The sequence below is a fragment of the Mobula birostris genome, chromosome 1 (assembly GCF_030028105.1).
Source record: "Mobula birostris isolate sMobBir1 chromosome 1, sMobBir1.hap1, whole genome shotgun sequence".
NCBI lineage: Eukaryota > Metazoa > Chordata > Chondrichthyes > Myliobatiformes > Myliobatidae > Mobula > Mobula birostris.
In genome coordinates, this window is record NC_092370.1 from 225,778,971 (window position 1) to 225,791,711 (window position 12,741).

Consider the following 12,741-nt stretch of genomic DNA (forward strand, 5'->3'; position numbering starts at 1 on the left):
AGGACTAGATAGGGTGGATGAGGAGAGGATGGTGGGGGTATCCAGAACTAGAGGGCACAACAGCAAAACTGAGGGGCAACCGTTTACAACAGAAGTAAGGAGAAGTAGATTTAGCCAGAGTGTAGTGAATCTGTGGAATGTTCTGCCACAGACTGCAGTGGAGGCCAAATCCATGCCTATATTTAAGTATGTTGATAGTTTCCTGATCAGTCAGGGCATCAAAGGACATGGCGAGAGGGCAGGTGTATGGGGTTGAGTGGGATTTGGGATCAGCCATTATGGAATGGTGGAGCAGGCTCGATGAGCAGAGTAACCTTATGTCTTATGCGCTGATGGTCTTGCAAGGTGTAACGTTGTCTCTGTCTCCTGGGGGGTGTGTGGTGTGCTGCTGTCACAGGTGGAGAACTCGACCCTGAACTCGCAGAGCGCGGCGCTTATGGGCCAGAACGCGATGCTGCAGAATGCGCAGTCAGCGGTGGAGAACGAGCGGGATGGCCTGGCCCGGCAGAAGGAGGAGCTGAAGGTGGCACATGACTCCCTACTGCAGGACCACGAGCGGCTGATGGCGCTGAACGAGCGGCAGTCCACCGAGTGTGAGGCCCTCATCGCCCAGCAGGCCTCCTTCAAGTCATCGTACAGGAGCCTGGAGTCTCAACACAAGGATCTGGAGACCAGGTAATGAGTCAGAATCAGGTTCTTCTCAATAACGTGAGTTGTGAAATTCTAAGTAATGTCAAGGTAAGGTGATGATCAAAGTACGCCATCATATACTACCCTGAGATTCATTTCTCTGCAAGTGCAAAAGAAGACAAATCTTGTGCAAATATTAAAAAAAACCTAAATAAATAATACTGAAAACATGATGTGTATAGTCTTTGAGAGTGAGTCGGGGGGTTGTGGAGCCAGTTCAGTGTTTAACTGAGTGAAGTTGTCCATGCTGGTTCGGGAGCCTGATGGTTGTAGGTTAATAACTGCTCCTCAACCTGGTGATGTGGGACCTCCTGTGTGATGGTAGAAGTGAAAAGAGAGTGTAGCCTGGATGGTGAAGGTCCTTTGCTGGATGCTGCCTTCTTGTGGCAATGCTTGTAAATGCTGGGGAGGGTTCTGCCTGTGATCGACTGGGCCTTATCCAGCACTTTTTGTAGAGTTTTCTGTTCCTGGGCATTGGCATTCCTGTACCAGGCCATGATGCAACCAGTCAGGATACTTCTCACTCTGTATCTATTGAAGTTCGTTCTGCAGCAGCAGTATAGTCCAGCACATAAAACAGTACTATCAGCTACAATAAGAAATATAAAAACTTAAGTTTGTCGTGCAAAAAGAGAGCAAAATACTGAGGTCTCAGGCCAAGACCCTGCATGGGTCCTGGGGGAAGGGCCTCGATCTGAATGTCAGCTGCTTGTTCTCCTCCATGGGTGCTGCACGGCCTGCTGAGTTCCTCCAGCATCTCGCGTGTGTTGCTCAAGATTTCCAGCACCTGCAGAGTCTGGTGTGTTTCTTGAAGCTTAAAATGCCATAATCATAATCAGAGTCAGGTTTATAATCACTGACTTACGTCGTGATTATAAGCAGTACAGTGCCAGACATAAAACAAAACTTGCTGTAAGTTACAATAAGAAATACAAAAAAAATGTGGCGGCCCAGCAGCGTAAATGTTAATGAAATGATAGTACAGCACCAGCGGGCGGAGTTCAATTCACGCCGCTGCTTGTTCGGACTTTGTACGTTCTCCCCTTGACTGTGTGGGTTTCCTCCACATACTCAGGTCTCCTCCCACATTCCAAAGATAGACTATGGGTAAGGGGTATTGGTCACATGGTTGTAACTGGGCATCGCAGGCTTGTTGAGCCGGAAGGGCCTGTTACCGTGCTGTATCTCGAAATAAAATCAATAAATAAACACAAGAGATTCGGCAGAAGCTGGAAATCCAGAGGAACACACACAAAATGCTGGAGGAACCCAGCAGGTCCAGCAGCATCTATGTAGATGAATCCACGGTCGAGTCTTGACTGACTGCATCACTGCCTAGTGTGGAAGCACCAATGTCCTCAAACAGAAGATTCTACAAAAAGTACTGGGTTCCACCCAGTCCATGACGGGTAAAGCCCTCCCCACCATTGAGCACATCTGCAAGGAGCACTGTTGCAGGAAAGCTGTATCCATCATCAGGGACCCCCACCACCCAGGTCATGCTCTCTTCTCACTTCTGCCATCAGGAAGAAGGTACAGCAGCCTCAGGACTCACACCACCAGGTTCAGAAACAGTTATTACCCCTCAACCATCAGGCTCTTGAACCAGTGGAGATAACTTCACTCGCCCCATAACTGAACTGTTCCCACAAACTATGGACTCATTTTCAGGGACTCCTCATCTCGTGTTCTTGATATTTGTTGCTTATTTATTTATCATTATAATTTTTTTCTTTTTGTATTTACTCAGTTTGTTGCTTTTCGCACATTTGTCTATCCTGTTGGGGTGCGGTCTTTCATTGATTCCATTCTGTTCCTTGTATTTGCTGTGAATGCCCACAAGAAAATGAATCTCAGGTTTGTATATGGTGACGTAAAAGTACTGTGACAATAGGCTTACTTTCAGCGTTGAACTTTGATAGACGCTGCCTGGCCTGCTGAGTTCCTCCAGCATTGGTATTTGTCATAAAAATGTTGGTTTTGTGGCAGCAGAACAGTGCAAAACATGAAGATTACTATGAGTTAGAAACAAGGAAATAAATAGTGAGCCAGTGTTTGTGGGTTCAGGGACCGTTCAGAAATTTGACAGCAGAAAGGAAGAAGCTGCTTCTGTAATGAGCAGAGGCGGTGTCCTGGATGGGGAGGGTCTTTCATGATGGATACAGCACATTTGAGGCATCACCTCTTGGCAATATCCTCGATGGCGTGGAGTGTCAGAGGCTTGATGAAAGTTTATAAAGTTATAAGAAGCACAGATAGAATAGACAGTCAGTCTTTTTAACGGGGTAGAAGTGTTAATGTGAGAGGTTTAAAGGGGATGTGTGGGTCACCAAATGTTTTTCATACAGAGCGATGGGCTCCGGGAATGGGCTGCTAGCGGTGGTGGTGGAAGCAGATTTGATGATGGTGTTTCAGAGGTACATACAGGGAATGGAGATGTGGATCATGTGCAGGCAGAGGAGATGTGGTTTAATCTGAACCATGTTTTATGTAGACGTTGTGGGCTGAAGGGCCTGTTTCTGTGCTGTACTATAAAATCCCATTTCTCACACTCGCGAGGGAAGGGGAGACTCACCCTCCCTGCCCGTGTTGCAGTGTGAGTCCCCACGTTGCCTCCCGTGCCAGTCCGGGTGTGACTGCTTCGCCCTGTCTCTGTGTGCAGGTACCTGGGGCTGCTGAAGAAGCAGGCCGAGGTGGAGAAGCTGGACTCAGAGCTTCAGGCCCAGAAGGAGAGCCTGCAGCGGGAATCCAGGAGAAACGCAGCCATCACGGAGGAGAACAGGCAGCTGAAGGCTGACGTGAGCAGGTGAGCGGCCAGGTACACGGGTGGATGGTTCACTGGGGCTGAGTGCAGAGCCCCATCTCAGAGCCAACGGATAAGGGGTGGAGCCTGGACAAGGAGGTGAGGCCTAAACTCAAATGGGGGCAGAGCCTGGAATTTTTGCAAATATGAGGGCGGAACCTAGCCCCTGCATTCAAATTGGGTAGAGCCAGAGCCCCTACAGACAAGCAGGGACAGAGCTTGGCTCATACAGCCAGCTGAGATCAGAGCCTGTATTCAAGTTAGAGTGGAGCTGAGAAGATTGTACAGTCAAGCGTGGGCAAGGCCGTTACAAACAGGTGGGGTTTGGGCCTGTGTGAGCAGAAGGCGGGGGGGTGCCGAAGCACATGAGGACAGGTGAGGGTGGGGCCTGTTCTGGCGTGGACAAGCCTGTGCGAGAAGGTGGGTAAGATCTATGAGGGCGGCTGAGGGGTGGGGCCCGTACATTCAGGTTGGGGGTGTGGGACCTGTGAGAGAAGGTGTGGGTGGGACCTATGTGGGAAGTTCAGGTGTGGGGTTTACGAGGGAGGGTGTTGGGGGGGGGGGGTGTCCTGTGTAGGAAGTTGATGGGTGGGGTCTATGCGGGAGGGTGTGAGAAGAAGGGGTGGTGCTTAGGATCCATTGGTCGGAGTCAAGAGTGCTCAGCGCTTGTCCCTGGTGCCTTTTTAAAAGCTAAATCATTTCACTCTCTACAAAATGCTAAAACAGCCAATGTGTACACAACAAGCTCCCAGAACAAGCCAGTGAAAACTGCCATTGGATAAGGAATAAGCATTGACTGGACACCAGGAACTCAACTTTAGGGAGCTCTGTGGTCCACTCGAGCAACTCCCTCACTACCTCACCAAGCGACTCCCTGGCTACCTCACCGAGCGACTCCCTGGCTACCTCACCGAGCGACTCCCTCGCTGCCTCACCGAGCGACTCCCTGGCTACCTCACCGAGCGACTCCCTCGCTACCTCACCGAGCGACTCCCTCGCTGCCTCACCAAGATTCAAGATCCAGATTTATTTATCACATGCACACCGAAGCACACAGTGCAATGCATTGATTGTGTTAACAGCCAACACACCCAAGTTTGTGGTTGGGGTAGATGGAAGCGTCACGACTCTCTCCAGTGCCATCGTAGCATACCCGCAATGTTGAGCAGAACAACACAGAACACAACAAGCAACAGCAGAACAAACCCCTTTCCTCCCTCCCACCCGCCAACACACACACAGTCAGTCCTCCAACCCCCGGATAGGCCTCTGAAAGCATTAAGTTTGATTTCCACACAACCCACACCAGCCGAGCCAATCTTCCTTCATAACTAATTATCTCCAGTCCTTGTTAGATTCCTCTGCCCTCATGTCTACCTGGTAATGGGGTGCCCAGAGCTCTGCGCCGACCTCTAGCGGGGTTCCAGCGCGAGTTCCCCATTCCTGCGCCCCACATGCCAACTGACTGGGGGGCCGCACGGTTTGTGTTGCAGGCTGCACTCGATGAACGGTACGCTGAAGGAGGAATACGACCGGCTGCAGAGCCTGGCCAAGGAGTGCAGGAGCAGTCTGAACAGCACCGAGCTGGAGCTGGAGCGCTGGAAGGCCCAGTATCATGAACTGAAGGAGAAGCACCAGAATCTGGACATCTCGCAAACCAAGATTGGGAATCACTGTGAGGTAATAATGATGGAAGGAGAATAATCCTGAGAGTGAAAGGATTCACGTTTGGCTCTGAGCCTGTACTCACTGGAGTTTAGAAGACTGGGGTGGTGGGAGGGCGAATCTCATTGAAACCTAACGAACATCAAAAGGCCAAGTTGGAGCGGAGGTGTTCCTTTAGTGGGTGAGTCTAGGACCAGAGGACATAGCCTCAGAATAGAGGGATGCCCATTTAAAATGGAGGTGAGGAAGAATTTCGTTAACCAGAGGGTGGCAGATCGGTGGAGTTGATTGCCATAGATTCCAGCACATCCTTTCTCAGATATGGGACACAAAAATGCTCACAGTGCTCCAAGTGCAGTGCGATCAATGCTTTATAAAGCTTCGGCCTAAATCAAGAGATTTAATTTAATTTGGCATCATGTCCCATACAAGCATTTTGGTCTGAAGAGCCTTTTAATGTGCTGTACTAATGTAACTCATTTAGACTTATTAACTTAATTAAAAATCCCTCCCAGGTCCAAATATCTTGATTAGTTCCCTAAAACACAGGCAGTGCTCCCATCGATCCACTGCTGACAATCTGACTGTGTCTTGGTCCCATTTGAGCTGGGTAATCTGGTGATAAAATTATTAACCGGTACTCAGAGCACAGAGGCAGGCCGTTCAAAACAAAAGATCCACACACAACAAACAATCTGCTGGAGGAAAGCAGCACCTGTGGGGGAAAGGAATTGTTGATGTTTCAGGTCAAAATGCTACTTTCATGTGACCCCTTTCGTGTGTATAGAATACAGCAGAGGAAGGGCCCTTCAACCCACAAGTGCCAGCCTCTTAACCTGCTCCAAGGTCCCTCTAACACTTCCCTCCTACATCGTCCTCCGTTCTTCTTTCATCCATGTATGTGCCTATCATCATCATTATGTGCTGTGTTGTATAACATGGGCAATCATGGTTTTTAACCATGATTGTGCTTGGCAAACTTTTCTACAGAAGTGTTTTGCCGTTGTCATCTTCTGGGCAGTCTCTTGGAAGGTGGGTGACTTCAGCCACTATCAATACTCTTCAGAGACTGTCAGTGATTGCATAACCAGGACTTGTGCTGTGCACCAGCTGCTCATAATACCATCCACCACCTGTTCCCATGGCTTCAGGTGCCTGTGATCGGGGTGGGGGGTGTGGGGGGGTTAAGCAGGTGCTACACCTTGCCCATGGTGACCTGAAGGCTAGCGGAGGAAAGGAGTGCCTTACACCTCCTTTTCTAGGGACATATCAACACTCTGCCACCCATGTGCCTAGGAGTTTCTTAAATGAACCTAATGTATCTGCTCCTACCATCACCCCTGTGAGGGCATTCCATGCACCCACCACTTTGTGTGTGTGAAAAAAACCTCTGACATCTCTCCCTACACTTTTCTTTAATCACCTTAAAATTGTGCCCCTTCCTATCAGCCATTACCACCCTGGAACAAGTCTCTGGCTGTCCACTCGATCTCTGCCTCTTATCATCTTATACACAACTACCATCCCAACTTTAATCCTTCTTCACTCCAAAGAGAAAAGAGCTCACCCAGCCTATCCTCATGAGACATGTTCTCCAATCTAGGCAGCAACCTGGTAAATCTCCTCTGCACCTTCTTAATTTTTCCACATCCTTCCTATAATGTGGCAACCAAAACTGAACACAGTACTCTAAGTGTGGTCTAACCTGGGTTTTACAGACTTGCAATATTACCTCAGGGCCAAAACACCATTTGCCATCTTATATTTATATATTCCTAAATGTTAATAAGTTTACTTATTGATGGCAAACTATTCTGAGCCAAGAACTTTGTAATCTTCCTCAGGCACATGTTGTCAGAACGCTTCGAGTTTGGGCTGGGGAGACAGACTCTAGTCTCTGTCTCCATTTCTCACTCTTGTTCTCTTTCTCTGGTCTTCCTTTTGCAAAGCTGCTGACTCAGCTGAAGAGCAACCTGGAGGAGGAGAATCACTTTCTGCTGAGTCAGGTCCAGACGCTGAATCAGCAGAATCAAAACCTCCTCGAGCGGTCCATGGAGAGCAGGGAAGTCTACCACGAGGAACAGAAGCGGTATATGTGAGTCAAGGGCTGATACGGCCTCGTTTCTTGTCCTCCCAGTTTTCTTGTGTGACAACATTCCCAAGTCAAGTTTATTGCCACATGCACACATACATGTACAAACAGGTGAATGAAAAGTTTCTTACAGCAACGTCACAGGCCTGTTCACAGGGAAAACAAATTGCACACAACTTTTACAAGAAAAAAGTAGAACAAAGAGAAAAGAATCTAAGTCTATTTTAGTATAAAGTGATCGAAGTAGCCATGGTTTTGCTGAACTGTAGTGATTGGGGTCATAGTCATACTTTATTGATCCCGGGGGAAATTGGTTTTCATTACAGTTACACTGTTAATAATAAATAGTAATAAAACCATAAATAGTTAAATAGTAATATGTAAATTATGCCAGTAAATTATGAAATAAGTCCAGGACCAGCCTATTGGCTCAGGGTGTCTGACCGTCCAAGGGAGGAGTTGTAAAGTTTGATGGCCACAGACAGGAATGACTTCCTATGACGCTTTGTGTTGTATCTCAGTGGAATGAGTCTCTGGCTGAATGTGCTCCTGTGTCCAACCAGTACATTATGTAGTGGATGGGAGACATTGTCCAAGATGGCATGCAACTTGGACAGCATCCTCTTTTCAGACACCACCGTCAGAGAGTCCAGTTCCATCCCCACAGCATCACTGGCCTTACGAATGAGTTTGTTGATTCTGTTAGTGTCTGCTACCCTCAGCCTGCTGCCCCAGGCTCAAGCTGCCTTCTTGAACCAACTTACTGGTTGGTTCAAGAAGCAAATGGTTGAAAAGAAGTAGCTGCTTTTGAACTTGAGGTGTGGGACTTCAGATTTCTGTACCTCGCCTCGTTTCTTGTTCTTGCCCACTATCCCTGTTCAATGACATTCCCAAAGTCAAGTTTATTGTTGTCTGCACAAGACCATAAATGTACAGTTGCAAAGAAAACCTTCTTGCAGCAGCATCGTAGACACTGAGTATCAGATAAGCAGCGTTCACAAGGTAAACAAACTACACATTTTTTTTAAGAGGAAAAGAACAAAAGAGGAAACAAAGTCCATTTCAGTGAAAAGTGATCAAAGTGGTCGTAGAACTGTAGCGATTAGGGTTTTGCTGGTTAGTTCAAGAACTAAATGGTTGAAGGGCCGTAGCCATTCCTGAACCTGACAATATCGAATCCAGCAAGGCTATGTGAGTAGAACTTAAAAATAAGAAATTAGTGATCACTTTAATGAAATTATACTATTGACTCACCAATAGTCAGCAAGAGTGAGAGGAGCAAATTGGGAAATTATCAATAGTGTAGTGGAACAATAAGATTGTAATGGTAGGTCATAAAAAGACAATTACTCAGAGTACTACTGTAATTGGATCATAAGTTGAAGTTGAGTTTATTGTTATCTGTAGACGATACACAGATGCAATCATAAACTTGCATGCAGCAGCATCACAGGCATATGTCATCGGATAAGCAGCATTCACAAACAAAACAAATTGCATGGAGCATGATATAGGCAGAATTCTCAAGAAATTCATAACGGCATAAATTATACACAATTTTTACAAGAAAGGAATCACAAATAAACAAAAAAGTCAATTTCATTGTAAATTGATCAGAGTGGTCACTGAGTTGTTATACCAAGGTAGTGATTAGGATTGTGCCAGTTGGTTCAAGAACCAAATGATTGAAGGGAAGTAGCTGTTCCTGAAGCTGGTGGTGTGGGACTTCAGGCTTCTGTACCTGAATGGCATGGCCCAGATTAGTCTCTAGTTTGAGACCCATTCGAACACCCTTTAATAGGTTTTGGTGGAAGGACAAGAAACAGCAAATCCTGATCTTTGAGAGATCACTGACTGAGTGTCCTCCAGCCCCTGTGACTGCTCTAGCTGCATGTGTACAAAATTGAACTGGAAGGTAGGAATTTTCCTGACATGGTATAAGAATGGAAACATCAATGCCTATGAATAGATACAGCCCAGTACATTACAGGCAAAGATCCCCCCCCCCCGCCCATTTACAAGGAGCCCACCATCCAAGCCATGGTCTCTTCCCGCTGCTGTCCTCAGAAAGAGGGTACAGAAACCTTGGATCCCACACCACCAGTTACAGGAATAGTTATTACCCTTCAACCATCAACCATCAGGCTCCTGAACCAGCGTGGATAGCTTCAGTCACATCAACTCTGAACTGATTTCAAGGACTCACTTTCAAGAACTCTACAACTCATGTTCTCAATATTATTTAATTACATTTAGTTTTACTAATGCACCTTCAACTGGGTCACTAATAAGGCCATTTTAAAGAGTGCATAAGGCAATCACAATCTGGAGTTAAATAGAGGCCTGACTGGCTTCTTCCCTTCAGTGAATCAGACAAGCCTTTACAACATCCCAATTGCTTCTTGGACATCATTACCCTTGTAACTTTTTTTTAAATTCTTGTTTTCACTTCAGTAAAACTTAAATTCCATAGACAAGACATATTTGATAAGGGCAGTGTGGTTTATGTTGTCTCTGGCAAGGACCCATGCAGGAAACTGATTAAAAGTTAAAGCTCTTAGGTATCAGACACATTGGCAAATTTAAACCCGCTTCAAAAGATCATTATCCCCACTTTGCAGTAATGGTTCAGTGATGTACCGGTGAGATACACTTCTCATCCGATGAAAACCTGTCAAGGTGTCAAATGAAGAGGCAGATTAGATTAGATTATCTATATATAGATCTGTACATGGAAACATACACCAAATGCATTGTTTTGTATTAATGACTAACACAGTCTGAGGAATGCTGGGGGCAGCCCACAGGTGTCGCTATGCTTCCAGTACTAACATAGCGTGCCCACAACTCACTCATCCTAACCCGTACGTCTTTGAAAGATGGGAGGAAACCAGAGTATTCACCCCCCTTGGAAGTGTTCATGTTTTATTGTTTTACAACATTGATTCACAGTGGATTTAATTTGGCTTTTTTGACACTGATCAACAGAAAAAGACTCTTTCATGTCAAAGTGAAATGAAAACAAATTTCTACAAATTATGATTATGATTATGAGGACACGCAGTTCTCTTTTATTGTCATTTAGTAATGCATGCATTAAGAAATGATACAATGTTTTTCCAGAATGATATCACGGAAACACATGACAAACTGACTTAAAAGCTAACAAAAACCACATAGTTATAACATATAATTACAACAGTGCAAAACAATACCGTAATTTGATAAGAACAGACCATGGCACGGTAAAAGTCTCAAAGTCTCTCGAAAGTCCCATCATCTCACGCAGACGGTAAACCTCCAGCGCCGCCAACTTGCCGGTGCAGCATACTGGGAGCATCTGACCACAGTCCGACTCCGAGTCCGTCTGAAAACTCCAAGCTTCCGACCAGCTGTCCGACACCGAGCACCATCTCTGCTGACCCCGGCCCCGGCAATAGGCAAAGCTGAGGATTTGGGGCCTTGGTCTCCGGAGATTCTCGATCGCACTGTAGCAGTGGCAGCAAAGCAGGCATTTCAGAAGTTACTCCAGGTGTTCCTCTGTGCTTCTCATGGCTGTCTCCATCAAATCCGGATTGTGCACGGCCCCCTAGTTACACATACGATATTCATTCGGAACAGCCGCGCGCGCTGCGTCGCGCCGCCATCTTCTCCTCCCTCCATTACAATTATATTACAATTATTAAACACAAAATAATTGATTGCTTAATTATTCATCCCTTTCAAATCAATATTTAGCAGATGCACGTTTGGCAGCAATTACATTCTTGAGTCTGTGTGGATAAATCTCTATCAGCTTTGCACATTTTTCCCCATTCTTCTTTACAAAACTGCTCAAACCCTGTCAAATTGCATGGGGAACATGAGTGAGAAGCCCTTTTCAAGTCCAGCCATAAAGTCTCAATGGGATTGAGGTCTGGACTCTGACTTGGCCACTCCAGCACATTAACTTTGTTGTTTTTAAGCCATTCCTGTGTAGCTTTGGCTTTATGCTTGGTGTCATTGTCTTCCTGGAAAACAAATCTTCTCCCAAGTCACAGTTCTCTTGCAGACTGCATCAGGTTTTCTTCCAGGATTTCCCTGTATTTTGCTGCGTTCATTTTACCCTCTACCTTCACAAGCCTCCCAGGGCCTGCTGCAGTGAAGCATCCCCACAGCAGGACGCAGCCACCACCGTGCTTTATGGATGATGTTTTGTTTTCATGATGTTCAGTATTTCACTTACGCCACATTTAGTCTGATGGCCAGAAAGCTCAATTTTGGTTTCATCAGGACATAGAACCTCCTTCCAGCTGACTTTAGAGTCTCCCACATGCCTTTTGGCAAACTCGAGCCAAGATTTCATGTGCGTTTTTTTCAACAATGGCTCCTCTTTGCCATTCTCCCATAAAACTGCGACTGGTGAAGCACCTGGGCAACAGTTTTTATATGGGCAGTCTCTCCCATCTCAGCCACTGAAGCTTGTAACTCCTCCAGAGTTGTCATAGGTCTCTTGGTGGCCTCCCTCACTAGTCCCCTTCTTGCATGGTCACTCAGGTTTTAAGGACGACCTGCTCTAGGCCAATTTACAGCTAAGCCATATTCTTTCCATTTCTTGATGATTGACTTAACTGTACTCCAAGGGATATTCAGTGACAGAAATTTTATTGTATCCATCTCCTGATTTGTGCTTTTTAATAAACTTCTTGCGGAGATGCTTGGAGTGTTCTTTTGTCTTCATGGTGTTGTTTTTGCCAGGATACAGACTTTCCAGATACAGGTATATTTTTTCTACAATCAATTGAAACATCTTGACTGCATGCAGGTGATCTCCATTTAACTAATTATGCAACTGCATCAGTGATGATTTGGTGTGTTATACTAAAGGGGATGAATACTCATGCAATCAATTATTTTGTGTTTTATATTTGTAATTAATTTAGATCACTTTGTAGAGATCTGTTTTCACTTTGATTATTGTCAAAAAAGCCAAATTAAATCCACTGCTATAAAAATACAAAACATGAAAACTTCCAAGGGTTAAATACTTTTTATAGGCACTGAATTTACAACGCAAACAGCATTATAAAAGTGTTTTGAAGTGTTATAGTGCAGTGATGGGGTAGCAGATGGGGCAGTGGGGGGGGGGTAACTAGAATGATTGATCAGATTAATCTGATCTGAGGGAAGAATTTTTTAGGATAGCATCGTTTTTGTTTTAATTGCCCTTTGGTGCTCTCCAGCAGGGAGCTTTTGGAAGAGGCACTGGGTAGTGTTTGCCACGATTTTCCTGCCCACTTCTTTGTCCTGAACATACACAAGTCCTGCAGTGATAGTGGGCTGCAGCCAATGACGTTTTCTGCTGACCTGACAGTTCACTGTTGCTTCTGTATACTGAGAGAGGATGCTGCCCCAAGCCAGATGTAATTGCTGATGTGAGGATGCTACCTATCATAGTACATTCATTTCAGTTCATGTATGAATATGGCTCAGACAGTTCATTCCTAGTAGC

General features: G+C 45.7%; 1 protein-coding gene across 2 annotated transcripts in view; it reads left to right on the forward strand.

The window, feature by feature from the left end:
- The window catches only part of ccdc88c (coiled-coil domain containing 88C), a 256,545-nt gene that overhangs the window by 196,971 nt on the left and 46,833 nt on the right, over nt 1-12,741 (forward strand). For both annotated transcript variants that reach the window (XM_072272687.1, XM_072272697.1), the window contains 4 exons: nt 398-675; nt 3,353-3,496; nt 4,987-5,173; nt 7,108-7,253. In XM_072272687.1, the coding sequence (XP_072128788.1) occupies nt 398-675; nt 3,353-3,496; nt 4,987-5,173; nt 7,108-7,253 (755 nt within the window). The remainder of the gene's footprint in view (nt 1-397; nt 676-3,352; nt 3,497-4,986; nt 5,174-7,107; nt 7,254-12,741) is intronic.